The sequence below is a fragment of the Procambarus clarkii genome, chromosome 31 (assembly GCF_040958095.1).
Source record: "Procambarus clarkii isolate CNS0578487 chromosome 31, FALCON_Pclarkii_2.0, whole genome shotgun sequence".
Classification (NCBI taxonomy): Eukaryota; Metazoa; Arthropoda; class Malacostraca; order Decapoda; family Cambaridae; genus Procambarus; species Procambarus clarkii.
In genome coordinates, this window is record NC_091180.1 from 20,164,871 (window position 1) to 20,183,683 (window position 18,813).

The window sequence follows — 18,813 nt, forward strand, 5'->3', positions numbered from 1 at the left end:
ACACACACACACACACACACACACACACACACACACACACACACACACACACACACACACACACACACACACACACACCACACACACGAGTTACAGTTCACGCCGTTGAAGTGCACTGTCACACCGCGAGTGTTATTTAAAAGATGTCGTAGCATACTGTAAGACTGGCCTCACAATAACACACCACCACCATTTCCACACACATAGCATAGCTACATATAGTCACTCGTAAAGGACGGCTATATTATAATATTGGTTCTATGAACCATCAATGGTTGTGTGTATATATATATATATATATATATATATATATATATATATATATATATATATATATATATATATATATATATATATATATATATATATATATATATATATAACTGAAAACTCACACCCCAGAAGTGACTCGAACCCATACTCCTCACGTGTTGATAGTTCCTCACGTGTGCCCCAAAGAATGAGGTGATTTGATAAAATACCATGCCCAAGATTACCAACAGAGTGCCGGCAGGGGGATGGGGAATTAGCCTCGGCTACCATCCTCTTTTGTCCGGTCGTGTTGGTCGAGTGGTTAAGGGATCCTGTACATCAGTTGCAGTGCTTCTGGCAGTATGGGTTCGAGTCACTTCTGGGGTGTGAGTTTTCAGTTGCATATATGCCTGGAGACCGTTCAGGCTTGTTTGCATATATATATATATATATATATATATATATATATATATATATATATATATATATATATATATATATATATATATATATATATATATATATATATATATATATATATATATATATATATATATATATATATATATGTGTGTGTGTGTGTGTGTGTGCAGCAGGTTTCATTTATACATGATTCATTGAATATGATTGCATATTCTGTATTGATTATTTTCTTGTTTAGGGCTTCTGTCCCTCTGACTAGTGCTCTTGCATCTGGGTTTAATTGGAAGATTAGTTCTCCAAAATTCATCTTCGTTCGAGGTGAAGAAAAAAAAAATAACTGTAGAATGTATTACACTTATTATAAAATTACACAACGTTTCGAACCTACATGGTTCATTCTCAAGTGATGGGACAGTACAAGGCATATTGGATTTATACCATTATGGGATCAGGTGTAGACAAATGGATCGAACAATGGAGTTTATAGGTCTATACAAATGGATCAAGAATAAGGCATAAAGGAGAGAAGAGTAAGACGTAAAGTGTGAAGAATAATGCGAAAATAGGGTACGAAACACATACAAAGATTAATCAAGTGTAGTAAGCGTGACATGTTGAGTACTATCTTCTGTTGGCATCTTCGCGTTCCGGTCTTGTTCTTACTAAGAATAATAAGAACAAGACTGCAACGTGAAGATACCAACACATTCGAATGAGTGTTGACTTCTACCACCCCCTTTTTTTTATGTTGTACACTTTATTATACAAGGTTACACAGCTACACATCACATTGTTTACAAAAAAGAGAACATGAAGAGGAAACAAGGGGAAAGTTTGGGTAATAAAGTTAGAGATTTACAAAAAGATGTTTGATTAGTCGGTGAAGCACCACTCCTCACCGCCCCTCCCTCCCTCCACCCCCCACCAATCATCCCAGACTAGCCTCCACCCCCCCCAGACTAGCCTCCATCCCCCCGCCCCTTAACCCCTCCCCCGCCAGGAGCAAGGCCGCCTCACCTCCCAGAGCATTACTGACACGGATAGTGCGAAGCTGCGCGCCCTTTTATACTTGTTATCTTCAGACAAGCGCATGTGAAGTACATAACTGTCTCCGCTGGTCGAAAATGCTTCCAGTAACGTTATTTCAATAGAAGTGAAAAGTTTTACCATTTGATTCAGTGTTATATATGGTGTGCATTGGCGAGCCGGCATTCAGTCAAGCTGAGGAACGCGTGTAGTGCAGACGGGCACTAATTTGCTCCGGTGGACACCTCGTTACTGGAACGCCCAAGCTAAATAAATGGTAAGTCTTAGTACCTTTGCGTCCTATGTTATTTATTTTTATTTTATTTATTTATATATATACAAGAAGGTACATTGGGATTGTGAGGATACATAATATACTAATTACAATCTTGTAAAGCCCCTAGTACGCGCAGAAACGTTTTAACGAAACGAACCGCAGAAACGTTTTTCTGTTTTTTGTCCTTTGGTACGTCCCCTCCAATTTCATCACCATGTTTCCCAATTATTACTGTGTGTTGCAACCATTATACAAGGTGTCAGTCACCCCTAATATAAGCCTTAATAAAATCATTATACGAGCTATCTTAAAACAGTTTTCGGTAATAACACAACGCATGACACTCTTGTTTTAATTAACCCTTGGACTGAGCAGCTTTTTAAAAGTACTGCATCGTGGTGCTCTTGACCAAAACAAATACAAAATAGCACAGGACATTTTACGCAAAAGAGGTAATTGGAGATGTAGATAAGGGGGGTATCTATATATATATGTATACTAATTGTTACGTAGACTACCACAGTTCACTGAATACACCGGTAAACCATAATTTAGTAAACTTGCACATGTGCCCCATTAGGACCACTTAGAAAATCAAGGCGATAGATGATTTCATACCAAACATGAAGAACCACTGTCATACACTGTTTAACTCTGCAGTTCCCGCCCGCCAAACACACACCGAAACTACGACGTTGGTACAACGTTCGAACGAGTTTTAACACCTAACCAGTTATAACAACCAATATAGCAAGTTGTAACAACGTTCTAATACGTCATAAACACGTTAAGCCAAGATGTAACAACTTTATTACAAGTTGTAACAAGCGGAAAATAGAGACTTCCGGTTTGTGTTTCCAGGGCGCGGCTTCCTCGCTAGATGGTCTGTTTAGCACTTGGGATAAACGCATCTCAATTTCTTCTACCCAATCGTCAGACACATACTAAGTCTGCCAGCTCCTCTCTCTCATGTAACTCAATGTCAATTTCTTTAAATAGGCCATCGGATAAGTGACCGCTTTACTGGTGACGTTTTCTGACGTCGTTGCACAGTAATGGTTAGGTTAGGGTTCCCACGGCCACAGCACACTGCTCCCTCCTCCACTGTTGGCATCGTGACCGTTGTGGATGGTCTCAGGAATAAAGAAAACGATATCTCGAGAATTGTGTTATTAATTACCGGGAACTGTTTTAAGATAGGGTGTCGTCTGGCCGGGAGTATGAGGTAATCTCCCCTCCTTTCCCGTTGGCAAACAACGATGATACAGCATTACGTCAATGTTGATGACGCTGATCGTCTGATGAGCAAACGTTACTCCAGCACGTTTATACAGTGACGTCTTGAATCATCGCCGCTGCAGCTGAGACATTGCAAATCGTACTTGCACTCAATGCACTTTAATTTGTAAGGCTATAAACACCAGAAACCATGATGAAACGGTTTAGCATCCATGGCCTCGTTGGTAGGGCAACGGTCTCGTTCTTTTGCGACCCGAGTTCGACTCTCCAATGAACCAAGTGGATGAAATGTAAAGCACCTTCAATTTGTCTGCATTCTGTGACAAATGAGCATAGCCCACGATAGATTAGATGGTGCGTCTAGGTTCATATGCACGTGGTAAGTCATGCAGTGCTTGATTCACAAGTTAATATTCACTCCCAATATTATACCAAAGGTATAATCCAATTATCTGATAATTGATAATTATCAATTATCTGTTTGTTCCCAACAACTAGAGGTCACCCTTAGAGACCTCTTGGCTGGGCTACGGCTGTCTTAATCCCTTTGACCTAACCTCGATGTGTAACCGCAGTCTGAATACTAACATGTACTTTCAGCCGTCACTTGTTTAAGTGTTGAAGTGGCTTGATTCACTAGCTAATATTCACTCCTAACTTGTGGATTACAACATAAGGGAATTCCACTTCACAATAGACTCTTGTCATATATGAGAGCGGGCTGATGTAGATGACTACGGTGCCACCAAACTTGAGTACGCCACAAATTGTGTGTGTGTGTGTGTGTGTGTGTGTGTGTGTGTGTGTGTGTGTGTGTGTGTGTGTGTGTGTGTGTGTGTGTGTGTAATGGATGGAGGAGGGGTTATTGCCTGCGCTGCGTGCATGGGCCGAGCTTCAAGGAGCATCGGAGACGAAACCATTACATCCCTCTGTAAGTCACACGAATATTACAAAACAAAAAACATGTATTGCACTTGGAGATCTCGAAGCATAATGGAGATTCAGTGTAAGTGCCGCGAATATCGGTACAGTGTAAGCGGGCCTCCAGGAACACCCAGAGAACCCTCCAAGCCCCTGCGTCTTATTCTGAAATATACGGTATCCTTCAACACTGTGACCACGTACCTCATGCAACACTGTGACCACGTACCTCATGCAACACTGTGACCACGTCCCTCATGCAACACTGTGACCACGTCCCTCATGCAACACTGTGACCACGTACCTCATGCAACACTGTGACCACGTACCTCATGCAACACTGTGACCACGTACCTCATGCAACACTCAATAATCACTTTAGAGTGCATCTGAGTGTCTCAACACTCCGCTATCACTAGTGTGGCACACACACTCACTTGCTATCATATCTACTTGTATACCTGTGCATGGAATCTGCCCACAACACTTACTCCTCTGGTCTTTCTAAGAGAGAGAGAGAGAGAGAGAGAGAGAGAGAGAGAGAGAGAGAGAGAGAGAGAGAGAGAGAGAGAGAGAGAGAGAGAGAGAGAGAGAGAGAGAGAGAGAGAGAGAAATTACCTACCTCTCCACTTACCTTGCTTGCAAAACAAAACTCTGTGTGTGTACTCACCTAGTTGTGCTTGCGGGGGTTGAGCTTTGGCTCTTTGGTCCCGCCTCTCAACCGTCAATCAACTGGTGTACAGATTCCTGAGCCTACTGGGCTCTATCATATCTACATTTGAAATTGTGTATGGAGTCTGATGGAGGCACATCACTGCCTAATGCATTCCATTTACTAACTACTCTGACAGTGGAAAAGTTCTTTCTAATGTCTCTGTGGCTCATTTGGGTACTCAGCTTCTACCTGTGTCCCCTTGTGCGTGTACCACCCGCGTTAAATAATCCATCCTTGTCTATCCTGTCAATGTGTGTGTGTGTGTGTATGTGTGTGTGTGTGGTGTGTGTGTGTGTGTGTGACTAAACTACAGTTACGCACATACTTGCATAACACTTCATACCACCACGAACTCCAAGACCAGACTTTATAATACAATAAATTAGTCTTTGGCGTAAAGAGAATAAATACTCAACATTAATCTTCACAAAGACCTATAGCCAGTAATTACGTTTATAATAACCAGAATCGACGAAAGCTTAATAATATTACCCCACATAATTCAAGTTAGCGAGATCGGATATATTAAGTTTAACCGAGGTGTGTGTGTGTAGGTGTTAGCAGTACCCGGATACTATAGTGAGCAATTCCCTGGCCGCCATGGCCCCCATGTGACGCAATGCAACCGTCATCTTGTTGCTATTTCGTGTAGCGGCACGTATCGGCCGCCTGCCTGCCTGGAGGTGCGTAGCCACCAGGTACACCACCACCTGCCTTGCTAAGCCTCGCTCCTCGCTCTAGGGGTGAAATATAGCCTTATACGGTGCTCAATGTGACATTTAGGAAAGACTTGGGTAAATACTGCTTCAGTAACAGGGTTCTTGATTTGTGGAACCAATTGCCGCGTAACGTGGTGGAGGTGGGGTCCCTCGATTGTTTCAAGCGCGGGTTGGACAAGTATATGAGTGGGATTGGGTGGTTATAGATAGGAGCTGCCTCGTATGGGCCAATAGGCCTTCTGCAGTTACCTTTGTTCTTATGTTCTTATCCGAGTACGAGTTCCACCACCTGCATAACGCAAGTGGTGGTAAGTTACATCCTCGTCCGAACCCACGACGCACAGACGATAAGGATAAGATAACATTCTGAGGCCAGGCAGGTATAGCCAATGGGATAGCAGCTCCGAGGAGCCCAACTAGCCCCGCGCGCACCAATCACCCACCCCAGCCCCACACCACCGCTATCTCTGGCAGTTGATCTCCAACTGTGTTAGTGCCTCGACTCTGCCCAGCTCGCTCATGGTAATTACAAACTTTATCGTTATTTTACATAGCGTCATATCATAAGATTACCTTTATTGTAGAGTAGCTCATTATATCATAGTTCACTCAATAACACAGCCGAATGATACCTTGCTGACGAGGTAAGTGATATCATAACACCACTTTTATTGTAGAGCAGTTCATTATATCATAGTTTACGCGATAACACGCCCTTGTGTGACGAGGTAAAGTGCCTGCCTGGGCTCCAGAGGGCGGGCAAGAGGGGCTCCAGAGGGCGGGCAAGAGGGGCTCCAGAGGGCGGGCAAGAGGGGCTCCAGAGGGCGGGCAAGAGGGGCTCCAGAGGGCGGGCAAGAGGGGCTCCAGAGGGCGGGCAAGAGGGGCTTCAGAGGGCGGGCAAGAGGGACTCCAGAGGGCGGGCAAGAGGGGCTTCAGAGGGCGGGCAAGAGGGGCTCCAGAGGGCGGGCAAGAGGGGCTCCAGAGGGCGGGCAAGAGGGGCTCCAGAGGGCGGGCAAGAGGGGCTCCAGAGGGCGGGCAAGAGGGGCTCCAGAGGGCGGGCAAGAGGGGCTCCAGAGGGCGGGCAAGAGGGGCTTCAGAGGGCGGGCAAGAGGGGCTCCAGAGGGCGGGCAAGAGGGGCTTCAGAGGGCGGGCAAGAGGGGCTCCAGAGGGCGGGCAAGAGGGGCTCCAGAGGGCGGGCAAGAGGGGCTCCAGAGGGCGGGCAAGAGGGCCTCCAGAGGGCGGGCAAGAGGGGCTCCAGAGGGCGGGCAAGAGGGGCTCCAGAGGGCGGGCAAGAGGGGCTTCAGAAGGCGGGCAAGAGGGGCTCCAGAGGGCGGGCAAGAGGGGCTTCAGAGGGCGGGCAAGAGGGGCTCCAGAGGGCGGGCAAGAGGGGCTTCAGAGGGCGGGCAAGAGAGGCTCCAGAGGGCGGGCAAGAGGGGCTCCAGAGGGCGGGCAAGAGGGGCTTCAGAGGGCGGGCAAGAGGGGCTCCAGAGAGCGGGCAAGAGGGGCTTCAGAAGGCGGGCAAGAGGGGCTCCAGAGGGCGGGCAAGAGGGGCTTCAGAGGGCGGGCAAGAGGGGCTCCAGAGGGCGGGCAAGAGGGGCTCCAGAGGGCGGGTAAGAGGGGCTCCAGAGGGCGGGCAAGAGGGGCTCCAGAGGGCGGGCAAGAGGGGCTTCAGAGGGCGGGCAAGATGGGCTCCAGAGGGCGGGCAAGAGGGGCTCCAGAGGGCGAGCAAGAGGGGCTCCAGAGGACGGGCAAGAGGGGCTCCAGAGGGCGGGCAAGAGGGGCTCCAGAGGGCGGGCAAGAGGGGCTCCAGAGGGCGGGCAAGAGGGGCTCCAGAGGGCGGGCAAGAGGGGCTCCAGATAGCGGGCAAGAGGAGCTCCAGAGGGCGGGCAAGAGGGGCTCCAGAGGGCGGGCAAGAGGGGCTCCAGAGGGCGGGCAAGAGGGGCTCCAGAGGGCGAGGCAGCAGTACAAAAGGGGCTCCAGAGGCAGCAGGCCAAGAGAGACTCGTGTGGGTGTACAGAGCGATCGTCAGACCCTAAGGGGCAGGGCTGCTAGCTTCGCCGTTCAGCGCATGATTGGTTATAATCACGGTATATAATTTGATTGGTATTGATTACCTTGGTATATAATTTGCCCCAAACGCTATGGGTACTAGTGGCTTTAGGTATTGTATGTACTAGCTCTATCTTTAAATCCAACAGTGTGTTTGTAACTCATCTTTAATGTATGTACCTTTACCTGAATAAAAAATCTAATCTAATCTAATAATGACCGCAGGTGATGGTCGTTGTCTCTCGATAGTGGTAGATGGCTTGGTGGTTATGGTGCTTGTTCTCCCGATAGTGGTAGATGTGTAGGTGGTTATAATGACCATAGATGATGGTGACTGTGTCCCCTAATGGTGGTTGATAAGAGGTTGATGGTGGTTATAATGACGAAGGAATGGTGGTAGTTCTCCAGACATCGGTAGAGGTTACGGTGAAGGTAATGGTCGATTACCAGCATAATGGTCGATTACCAGCATAATGGTCGATTACCAGCATAATACCAGAAGGTAATGGTCGTTAAGCATACCATAGGGAAGGTATAGTATGCTGAACGAGATCTCTCCTAGGACACAATCGACTTGAGAATAGTCCAGGACGGATCGAAACGTCGTCGTCCCTTCAACTTCTAGTGTGTGGTCTGGTCAACATCTCTCCTAGGACCTTGTCCAGCGACTGACCATCATCTCCAGTATGCAACCCACACCAGTCGACTAAGTCCCGGACACGCGTTTACCGCTAGGTGAACAGAAGCATCAGGATATCAGTTAAATAAGGCTATAACAATGAAGGCAAGTCCGAGACAACCATGACAATACAGCTGCCAGCAATTCAAGTACACGACGCTAACCTTATATAACTGATGTTACTGGTGATAAAGGTCAAGTAGGTAGGAATGGTGATATGCCAGTACCCGTCCTCCTAAGGTGCCCCAACGTCAAGAAACAGTCGTACTAATGTCCTCTTATCGTAACTTACCAGAGGACCCAAAACAGAAAACGGGAAAGTATGTCAATTTCGCGAGCCGCTGCCATTTTGCAGTAAGACAATTTTTGGTCTTAAGAGTATACGTCAAAAATGCGACGTTCTGTCAGGAGGACGGGGTTCTTGCTGTTTGGCGCTTGGACGGAAATGAGAGACAGTTGCCGTATCACACTGTCTTCCAGCGACGTGACGGGCAATTCACACAGTCTTTCCTCATACCTCGTAGTTCTGCAACCAGTCTAGTGGCATACGTTTCAGCCTTCTCCAAATTCGTTTTATGCTTGAAAAGGTATGTGCTCCATGCTAGAGCCGCATGTTCCAGGATTGGTGTGTGTGTGTGTGTGTACTCACCTAGTACTCACCTACTTGTGTTTGCGGGGGTTGAGCTCTGGCTCTTTGGTCCCGCCTCTCAACCGTCAATCAACAGGTGTACAGGTTCCTGAGCCTATCGGGCTCTATCATATCTACACTTGAAACTGTGTATGGAGTCAGCCTCCACCACATCACTTCCTAATGCATTCCATTTGTCAACCACTCTGACACTAAAAAAGTTCTTTCTAATATCTCTGTGGCTCATTTAGGCACTCAGTTTCCACCTGTGTCCCCTAGTGCGTGTGCCCCTTGTGTGTGTGTGTGTGTGTGTGTGTGTGTGTGTGTGTGTGTGTGTGTGTGTGTGTGTGTGTGTGTGTGTGTGTGTGTGTGTGTGTGTGTGTGTGTGTGTGTGTAAGACGTAAGTGTGTGTATACTCGTGTATATGTGAGTTAGGAGACCCTCTGCGCTACAGGAAGGGAAGCCAGTACGAGGCAGGAAGTGAATCTCTGTATGGTGCATGCGTGTGCGTCTATACTTGTCTGCGTGTATATGTATATCTTGTATTCAAGGAGGGTAGAAATAACCTAAACTCTATCCCTTTGAGATGTATTTTATCGTCTCAATAAACGTACTTGAACTTATATTCATATGTATAAGCTATATACCCATGCTTGCCTACTCAAGATGGGTAAGCTTACTCATACCACAACGTGAAACAGGACAGGTGGGGGCTCTAAGCACTTCATTATTCACTAGCGCATTTAATTCTCCATTTGCGAAACCTGTAGATCTTTATTCAATTATGGCGGCTCAGTCTCCCATTAATTATACAGTTTAAGAGTTCCGAAGCGCTTTACGATCATGTCTATATCAGCAATGTAGTTTAATACTTCTTAATAACTAAAGACTATGAGACTCCACGATGGAGGAAAGACGTTAAACATTTCGAAGCGGACCCGTAGATGCTCAACGAGTCCAGGGGGGGTCTAAGACACTGTAATCTAAGACGCTGGGATATACCAGTCGGAAACGCGAGTGGAGGAGAGTGCCTAGAGGTGGAGTGAGTGGTATGTGTGTATGCCAGTGTCGTGAGACAGCGCGAGTGATGCAGAGTGTAGCGGTGTGGTCGCCGGGCGCTGGACGGAGATAACCTGACGCTAGCCAGGCATGGAGGACGGGGGGCCACACTGTGTTACTGACCAGATTCAATATAACAATACAATGAGACGCTGGGAATTTGAGAACGCTATATTATCCTCTTGTGCTTATCGAGGTTTTGGTCATGGACTCTAGCGGGACGGCAAGATATCACCGGATACTTCCCGACCGCCTTGGTCCAGGTCTGTATATATATATCTTTTAATATTATCTGTGTATTTACTATTTGTGTCTGTAGGATTAAGCTACTAGCTCTTGGACTCCGCCTTTCTAACCGTCGGTTGTTTGATGTATTGGCTCCCGATCTGTTTTCATGTATTATGTCTCCTACATGTATTCCATTCTCACACACACACAAATCCCTAGGATGCAGCCTGTGGCAGCTGTCTAACTCCTAGGTACCTATTTACTACTAGTTGGACAGGTGACAGTAATTCTGCCCATTTGCTTCCGCCTGGAACGGGAATCGAACCCGGGCTCTTAGGAATACGACCCCCGACCGCTGTCCCCTCGGACCTGTGAGTGTGTGTATGCGTGTGTGTGTGTTTAGTTATCGGACCAGGACATGTTTGGCTTACTTTGGGGTCTAAGATTCCAAAGGTCGTCGACTGACAGGGTCATTACAGCCGTAGTTAACGTAACCCCTTAACGTGTTGTCGTTCCCAACACACACGACTATATATGTCGAGAACATGTCTACAGCATACGAGTCTCGACCCATCCACCTGACGTGGTGTACCATCCCAGTACTATGCACTGGCTGGCGTGTTGTCAGGTGTGAGAAGCTATGCTAATCACATGACTTCTCCAAACGTTCAATATACTTATTTTTGGCGCGACCTTTCCACACGTGTTTCATTCAAGTTGGTGGCCCAAAGTAGGAGGAGATTTGATTAATTCAGATACACCGTTACAGGCTGAGAACCGACCTCATCAATCATCCCAGAAAACACACAACGTAACTACAACTTTTTGAACGCTAATGCGTTGTTACAGCGCTGTATCCAGCCCGTCCTCCTAACCTACCAGAGGACCCAAAACAGAAAACGGGACAGTACGTCACTTTCGCGAGCCGCTTCCATTTTCTAGTACGACAAGTTTTGACTTTATGTAACGCATACGAGCGAAAAGCGAAGTTCTTTGAAGGAGGACAGGTTGCTTTGTAGGAGGACAGATTGCTTTGAAGAAGGACAGGTTGCTTTGTAGGAGGACAGGTTGCTTTGTAGGAGAACAGGTTGCTTTGTAGGAGAACAGGTTGCTTTGTAGGAGGACAGGTCGCTGTATCAACGTGCCAATAATAACAATAACATAGTGTGTACTGGTCACATGGTGTGGCAGCGGTGACCAGATCCTCCTGGAGGGAGATATGTACACACAAGCGTCCCATAGTCCCGCTCAAGCAGATTGTAATTAACGTGTAATCCAACACTGTGGTGAACCCCCTGATATAAGCTACCCAGTGGGTAGCCATGGCTTGGCCTAGTTGATTAAGGCAGCGTCTGGGATCCTCTCAGACGTTGGTTCGAACCCTCATCACGCCCCCCTTGTGGATTTGTTTACCCATTGGGCATATTATCCAAGAGAAGAGTTGATCCAACGTGAGTCTTGGATACTGTGCCCATTGGGGTAGGCACTATGATCACGGGCAAGACCACTGACTCAAGTAATCGCCCAACCACTGACTCAGTCAATCGGCCAACCACTGACAAGACCACGAAATACAACACACTACTTAAAAAAAAAATAGATGAGTACATATTAAATGACCGTAAACAGTATAGACCATACTAAAAGATACGACGAAAAATACCTAGTAATTAATTAATTAAAAAAAAGTCAAGCTTTTAATTGGGAAAATATGACGCCGTTGCAAACCTCAGGGAAAACTGAGCCATGTGCAAATTGGCCCGTCACGTGGGACACGACCTGAAGAGTTACGTCAACTGTTTGTTTACATCCTTCACAACTCTTGCTAGATGCTCGGGCAAACATTTAATAAGCGGTGTCCCCACACGGGTTCATCCACACCCCATATGGCTTCATCCATACCCCATACGGCTTCATCCACACCCCATATGGCTTCATCCATACCCCATACGGCTTCATCCACACCCCATATGGCTTCATCCATACCCCATACGGCTTCATCCACACCCCATATGGCTTCATCCACACCCCATACGGCTTCATCCACACCCCATACGGCTTCATCTACACCCCATACGGCTCCATCCACACCCCACACGGGTTCATCCACACTCAGAAAGATCACATCTAGAAGAGAATACACCACGGAAATACAATTTCAAGATGTTTGTGTGTGTGTATCTTCTGTTTGTGCCTGCACACACACACACACACACACACACACACACACACACACACACACACACACACACACACACACACACACACACACACACACACACATACTGTGACATTAAAAATATTTTTTCAGTGTCAGAGTAGTTAACAAATGGAATGCATTAGGCAGTGATGCGATGGAGGAAGACTCTATACACAGTTTCAAATGTAGATATGATAGAGCCCAAAAGGCTCCAGAATCTATATACCAGCTGATTGACAGTTTAAGAGGCGGGACCACAGATCCAAAGCTCAACCCCCGCAAGCACAACTAGGTGAGTAGACACACACACACACACACCATCCCAGGATGCAGCCCACATTAGCTGATTAACTCCCAGGTACCTATATACTACTAGTTGAACAGGGCCACCAGGAGAAAGAAACTGATCATTTGTTTCTGCCTCGGCAAATCCCGAAAGTTGTCCCTGTGTGTGTGGTGGGGGGAGGGGGGGGGAGTGCGTGTGTAGCTGTTGTTGTGGGTGTTTACACAGTATCAGACAGGAGGAGGGTCGAGCGGATGTCCATTGCAGCTGTGTAGAAACGGGGACGTCCCCTCCAGTGGCCAGAGACAAGGCTGGCGCACGCGCACACACACACACACACACACACACACACACACACACACACACACACACACACACACACACACACACACACACACACACACACACACTGTGAGGGAATCTAGATTCCCTCAGCTAGTTTTCCTAGTTTCTAGATTAGGCTAGTCGCTCTAGGGACTCTAGAAACTGGAGCTTTCAAACTAACATATACTTGTGGGGTGTTGAATGAAAGCTTATGTTAAGGACTGTCGTTTGGGACTGGTTAGAGATCTGTGATTACTCTGTAGAGAGAATTACAGAAATTTTCATGTTTCTGTGAAATAGGATGAGAGGTGAGAGTGAAGTGGTATCTGAGGTACTTGACTCTCAAACCGTTAGAGGTGGGGGGAAAGTGGGGTGACCGTTGCCCCCCCCCCCACCATGTGAGACATTGCGACTCTGTCTTTAGGCCTTCCCCTCCTTGTGACGTCACGGGACACCTGAGGGCGAGTGAGGCCTGTGATTGGGTTAGGCACCACTGCTCCAAGCTGTGTTTTGGCGCGAACGGCTGTTATTGGAGGCGGCATCATGGTGGTGTGCCAGCTTCCTGCTGATTGGTCAAGACAAAGTAGGGGGGGGGGGGAGACATGGGCATTTTGGGTTTCCCAAGCCCGCGAAATCGTTAGTTTGAGCTGGTTAGCAGGTGGAGGAGGACGTAGCTAGGTGGAGATGGGAGTCTCCCATCTCCACCCCCGTTAATCGTGGTCGTTATCGTGGTGTCCAGAGGGGATGGCACTCCTGCCATCCCAGGTTGTGTCTAGGCCCAATTTTCGTGAAATTTGGGGCCGATGAGGTACGGAAGGACAAGTAAAATAGCCTCAGAGACAGTGCATGGGCACCCATGAGGCAGCTGGCAGAGCCTCATGGTGTAACAGGTGGTTGGAATAACCTGTCTAGTGTTGATGGACAATTGGTGGAATCAGGGCAGTGTAATTGTGGTGAGATTACAGGCCCCTGTTGGACTTTGAATTCCGTAAGACGGCGTCAGTGTGGTGACGCCGCCGGCCATTGTCACCCAAGTGTACGAGCGAGCATGCTGAGGATGGGGTGTATAGTGATCTCCCCAAACACGTGTACTCACCTAGTTGTGTCTGCAGGATCGAGCATTGACTCTTGGATCCCGCCTTTCGAGCATCGGTTGTTTACAGCAATGACTCCTGTCCCATTTCCCTATCATACCTGGCTTTAAAATTATGAATAGTATTTGCTTCCACAACCTGTTCCTGAAGTGCATTCCATTTTCCCACTACTCTCACGCTAAAAGAAAACTTCCTAACATCTCTGTGACTCATCTGAGATTCAAGCTTCCATCCATGTCCCCTCGTTCTGTTACTATTCCGTGTGAACATTTCGTCTATGTCCACTCTGTCAATCCCTCTGAGTATCTTATACGTTCCTATCATGTCCCCCCTCTCCCTTCTTCTTTCCAGTGTCGTAAGGCACAGTTCCCTCAGGCGCTCCTCATACCCCATCCCTCGTAGCTCTGGGACGAGTCTCGTTGCAAACCTCTGAACCTTTTCCAGTTTCATTATATGCTTCTTCAGATGGGGACTCCATGATGAGGCGGCATACTCTAAGACTGGCCTTACGTAGGCAGTGTAAAGCGCCCTAAATGCCTCCTTACTTAGGTTTCTGAATGATGTTCTTACTTTTGCCAGTGTAGAGTACGCTGCTGTCGTTATCCTATTTATATGTGCCTCAGGAGATAGATTAGGTGTTATGTCCACCCCCAGGTCTCTTTCACGCGTCGTTACAGGTAGGCTGTTCCCCTTCATTGTGTACTTTATGCTAGTGGGCGCCAACCAGCCAGTCGGGGGCCACCCCAGGCCGCCCGCACCGCCCACCTTGGCCAGCAGCCCGGAGGGGGGGCCACCCACCCAGGTACCCCGCGCGGCCAAAATCCCCACCCCACCCCCGCACACCAGCTCAGCCAGGTGGGGTGCTATGACGTCATGCGCTACCCGTGGCCACCCCCTTAGGGCCACGTGGTTAGGCCACCTTCCCTGGACATTCTAGGGCCACACCTCGCACGAGGAGTTTAAACACTAGGTGTTTACAGCCAGAGAGGTAGTGACCAGGGAAAGGATTGATGAGGAGGTGTAGCCGTGAGTACAATTATCATTGTGTACAGTGTGATGAGGACCGGTGGAAATTCCCGGTAAGAGTTGTCCCATAGCCCCGCCAGGCTAGGGAAGCAGCTGAGTGACAGCTGTCAGTGGCACGTCCAGGTGACTGGTAGGGCGGTACCTGGAGATGGATGTTGTACACGGGACCACACTGTAGTATTATAATGTATATAAGTGTGTAGACTGACTCGAGTATGTAACCGGTCAGTGTAGAGATTTACCATATAAATGATCCAGTTGTCGATTCTATATAATCGGTCAGACTGGATTAGTGCGATGGAAGTACCAGCATGTAAAATTATAATCATTATGTTGCAGGGATGTCAGTGGATACCCTGAGGTCTGTGTAGTTAGAGTTACATTTACCTGATGATATAATTTTCATTGATTATGTGAATGCCATTTCTATATGTTCATTTGCATGTTTTATGTACTGTGTTGTGTGGTGAGTCAGCAGATGGGATTGCTGACTGATTGCCTAATGATGTCATTAGCATGTGGGGTATGCTGACGGCATCATTATGTTGCAGGTTTGTGCAGTGTTGTTATCAGTTTATACGATATTGCTGCCCTGGGAGCTGTGTTGAGGGTTTAAGGGACCTCTAGGATTATTCAGGGGAATTCACAGTACTTAATGAGAGCAGGCAGTTGATTGGTTAATTGCCTTGCTGAGGTAAGTGTGTGCTCACAGTAGTCCTTTGCAACGGTTGCAAGATAAGGGGGGCAGTAATATTGGTATACTCTTGTTGTTGCACAACCGTGTGGCATTATTGTGTGGGCACAGTAATTAACGAGTTGCAGTAGCTGTAACCGTATGTGGGCAGTGCATTTGTGTTGTTGCATGCCATTGTAGTGTGACCTATGTAACACTGGGGTTACTTTGTTTCTTCAAGTTGTGTTGAGGACTTAAGGATTCAGTGAGTTAATTAGATAAGGGGTAATTAACTGGATAAGGGGTGCACACTTATTGTTGAGTGAGTTAGAGAGCTGTTATGGGAGAACAGTGTTGAGCTTGAGTGAGATACGTCTCGGGAGCAATTAATTGTCTGTGTGACAACTAATTGACCACTCTAGCTAATTATGTAATTAGCCTTCTCATCATGAATTCACGTAGTGGGAGAGGATCTGTCAGAGTCTGTGAGTATTTGTGTTAACGTAATTTGCTCGGGACTAATTACCTTTCGGGGGTATAGCAATTAGTGGCTCATGATAATTAGGGGAGTAATTAACGTCTGGAGTCTGGAGGGCTCAGATGACTCGGTAAAGCGAGGTCATGGAGCTAGCATAAATCGTTATATTAATCATATCCTGTCTGAGGACAGTGGATTAATTGCACTCATGTTAATTAGGGGTAATTAACTCCTTTCCCGTGAATTCAGTGTTTGATACCTGCTTAGGCAGTGCGGAGTGAGACGTATTTATGGATGATTAATTATCGGTCCTGGTGACAGTTAATTAATTGCTCGGAGTTGATTAGGGTAATTAACACTCACTAGTAATTTTTTGACACAGACTGTTGAGAAGCTACCAAGTTAGGGTAGGTTTAGTTAACGTAACTCAATGGGGATGTAATTAGTGGTCCGTTTGACCTTAATTAAGAATTACTCACTGAATACTTGCAAGGAGTCAAGTGTGATGTAATATAAGAGTTTGAGTTATTGTTAACAGAGATGACTTGTATTGAGAGAAACAAGTGTTGAGGATTAACGTAGAGTACCATCATGTTGTTGTCTAGTGTGAGACAATTGTTGTGATTAACGTAGTACTTTGTTGCTGACTGCTGCGATCAGTCAATTAACGTAATTAATCACATAATCAATGTAGTAATTGATTAAGGCAATTTCTTTTGGTTGTCGTCTGGTGACGAGAGTAGAGTAATTTAGGGATTTGTGGAGCTGTGTCCCTGAATCCCGCCTTGCCTGACTTTGTTTACTGTTTACAGTGCAACTTCTTGTAGGGAGTTGCAAAGAGTGTTCACACTGGGTTGTGATAGGGGGAGTCACTGTTGGACTACCTGCCTAGTTACGTGGGTCTCTCCTGTTGGGCGGGAGGACTCTTAAGCTTGTGATTAGAGTAAGCTTTCAGGGAAGCCGTGACACTATTGATTGCATGCTTGTGTCTTCAGTGGGCATCATTGTTCAGTTAGTTCACTTGTCAGCCCGAAGTGTCAGCAGGATGGAGCCTACTGTCATTTCTCGAGGGGCTGTTGAATGGCTGTGTTGCAATTGCCACTGGATGGACAATAACGTAACCATTCGCTGTAGTGTAACTTAGTCTGTGATATTTTTTTGATTTGCAATATTGCGTCATCAGTGGGCACACCTGTGTTCAGGTTAGTTCAGTATGCAGCCGCACAGCAAGGGTTGCTATTTAGCTGTTTGTTATCGTGTCACTGGATGGACATTAACGTAACGTAAACTCGGTAATGAAGTAGTTAGTCTCTTGTTATTAATAAATTGTTATGTTATAGAAAACGGTCTTTGATGTCAACCCTTCAACCATATTTTTCCACACATGTTTCTGCATATTACGATTAAATGTTGATGTGATCTTGATAAGGCGGCTGTTCTTGGGAATTCGAATTCCAATTCATAGCGCCACATCAAATATAAATATTTGATTGTGAGAACCCGTCGGTTACCCTTTATTAGTTTTAACGTCCTGTTTAACTAGGAGGAGCCAGCGGCCTATTGTGGACAGGTTTTCACCCCTAGTGGTGGAGGCCTGGCGGTTTGCTCCCGCTTTTCCTTTTTCTATTGGACTCATGCTTAACTGCCGTGAGCAGCCTTTAAACTTGTAGTCCACCTCCTAAGGCAGGTAGGCGTAGAAAAAAATCACACACACACACACACACACAAGGTAACTCGTTACACTCACACTCCTTGAGTTAGATAAATGCTGGTGTGATATAGCCTATGCATAGACATGATATATATGTTTATACACTATGTTCACTGTGTTGGTCACAGTTTCATCTCGTTATTTACTCTGCTTCACATATGCAAGATACTAAACGTGCTGATGGCATGTCACCTCAGTCACGCCCTTAATTAATCACTCACTCTAGTACGTAAATTATGTATGCAAATTAACATAGGCTATTTCAAACCTCAGTTATGACTAGCCTGATCTATAACAGTTACTACCATATTTCTCCTCGCTGCTAGTACCTGCGTCGCTTACGAGCTTAGGAGGTATTACCCACAGCTATCTATACAAGGACACGACCACAGGAACAGAGTAGTATGGAGACTCACCTGTGTTATGAGGTCATGATGTGGGCCTCCTTGTGTGGGTCCTGGCTCCCATGTCCTGTCCTGGCCAGACAAGATATGAATTAGGAAATTGCAAGAGGTCTATTGGGCCGTGCAAAGCAGCTCACATAGGCCTACACACCCAACCACTTCCACTCTTATATGTGACCAAACTATGCTAGAAACTTTTTCAATGAGGTTTGAATCTAGAAATAATAGTTATATATCACATATACAATTTTCCGTGATAGTATTTGGTCACCAACTTGACTCAAGACAAATTACCCTGTTGTATTTATGTATCTTTAGCTTCAGCTCCTGGGCCCGCCTCTGGATACGGGAGTGATTGGTGTAGTTGAGTTCTACCATACTTAGAAACTCATGTGTTGAGCCGAA

The 18,813-nt window shown here is 46.6% G+C and overlaps 1 protein-coding gene across 5 annotated transcripts in view; it reads left to right on the forward strand.

Moving 5' to 3' along the window:
• Window positions 1-1,890: 1,890 nt before the first annotated feature.
• LOC123758762 (uncharacterized) overlaps window positions 1,891-18,813 on the forward strand; it is a 52,570-nt gene continuing 35,647 nt past the window's right edge. For 2 of the 5 annotated variants that reach the window (XM_045743416.2, XM_045743420.2), the window contains exon 1: window positions 5,988-6,094. In XM_045743416.2, the coding sequence (XP_045599372.2) occupies window positions 6,092-6,094 (3 nt within the window). In that variant the 5' untranslated portion in view covers window positions 5,988-6,091. Of the gene's footprint in view, window positions 1,979-5,987; window positions 6,095-9,983; window positions 10,251-18,813 lie in introns of those variants that run through there. The other 3 variants (XM_045743417.2, XM_069334457.1, XM_045743419.2) reach the window with 3 other exon arrangements.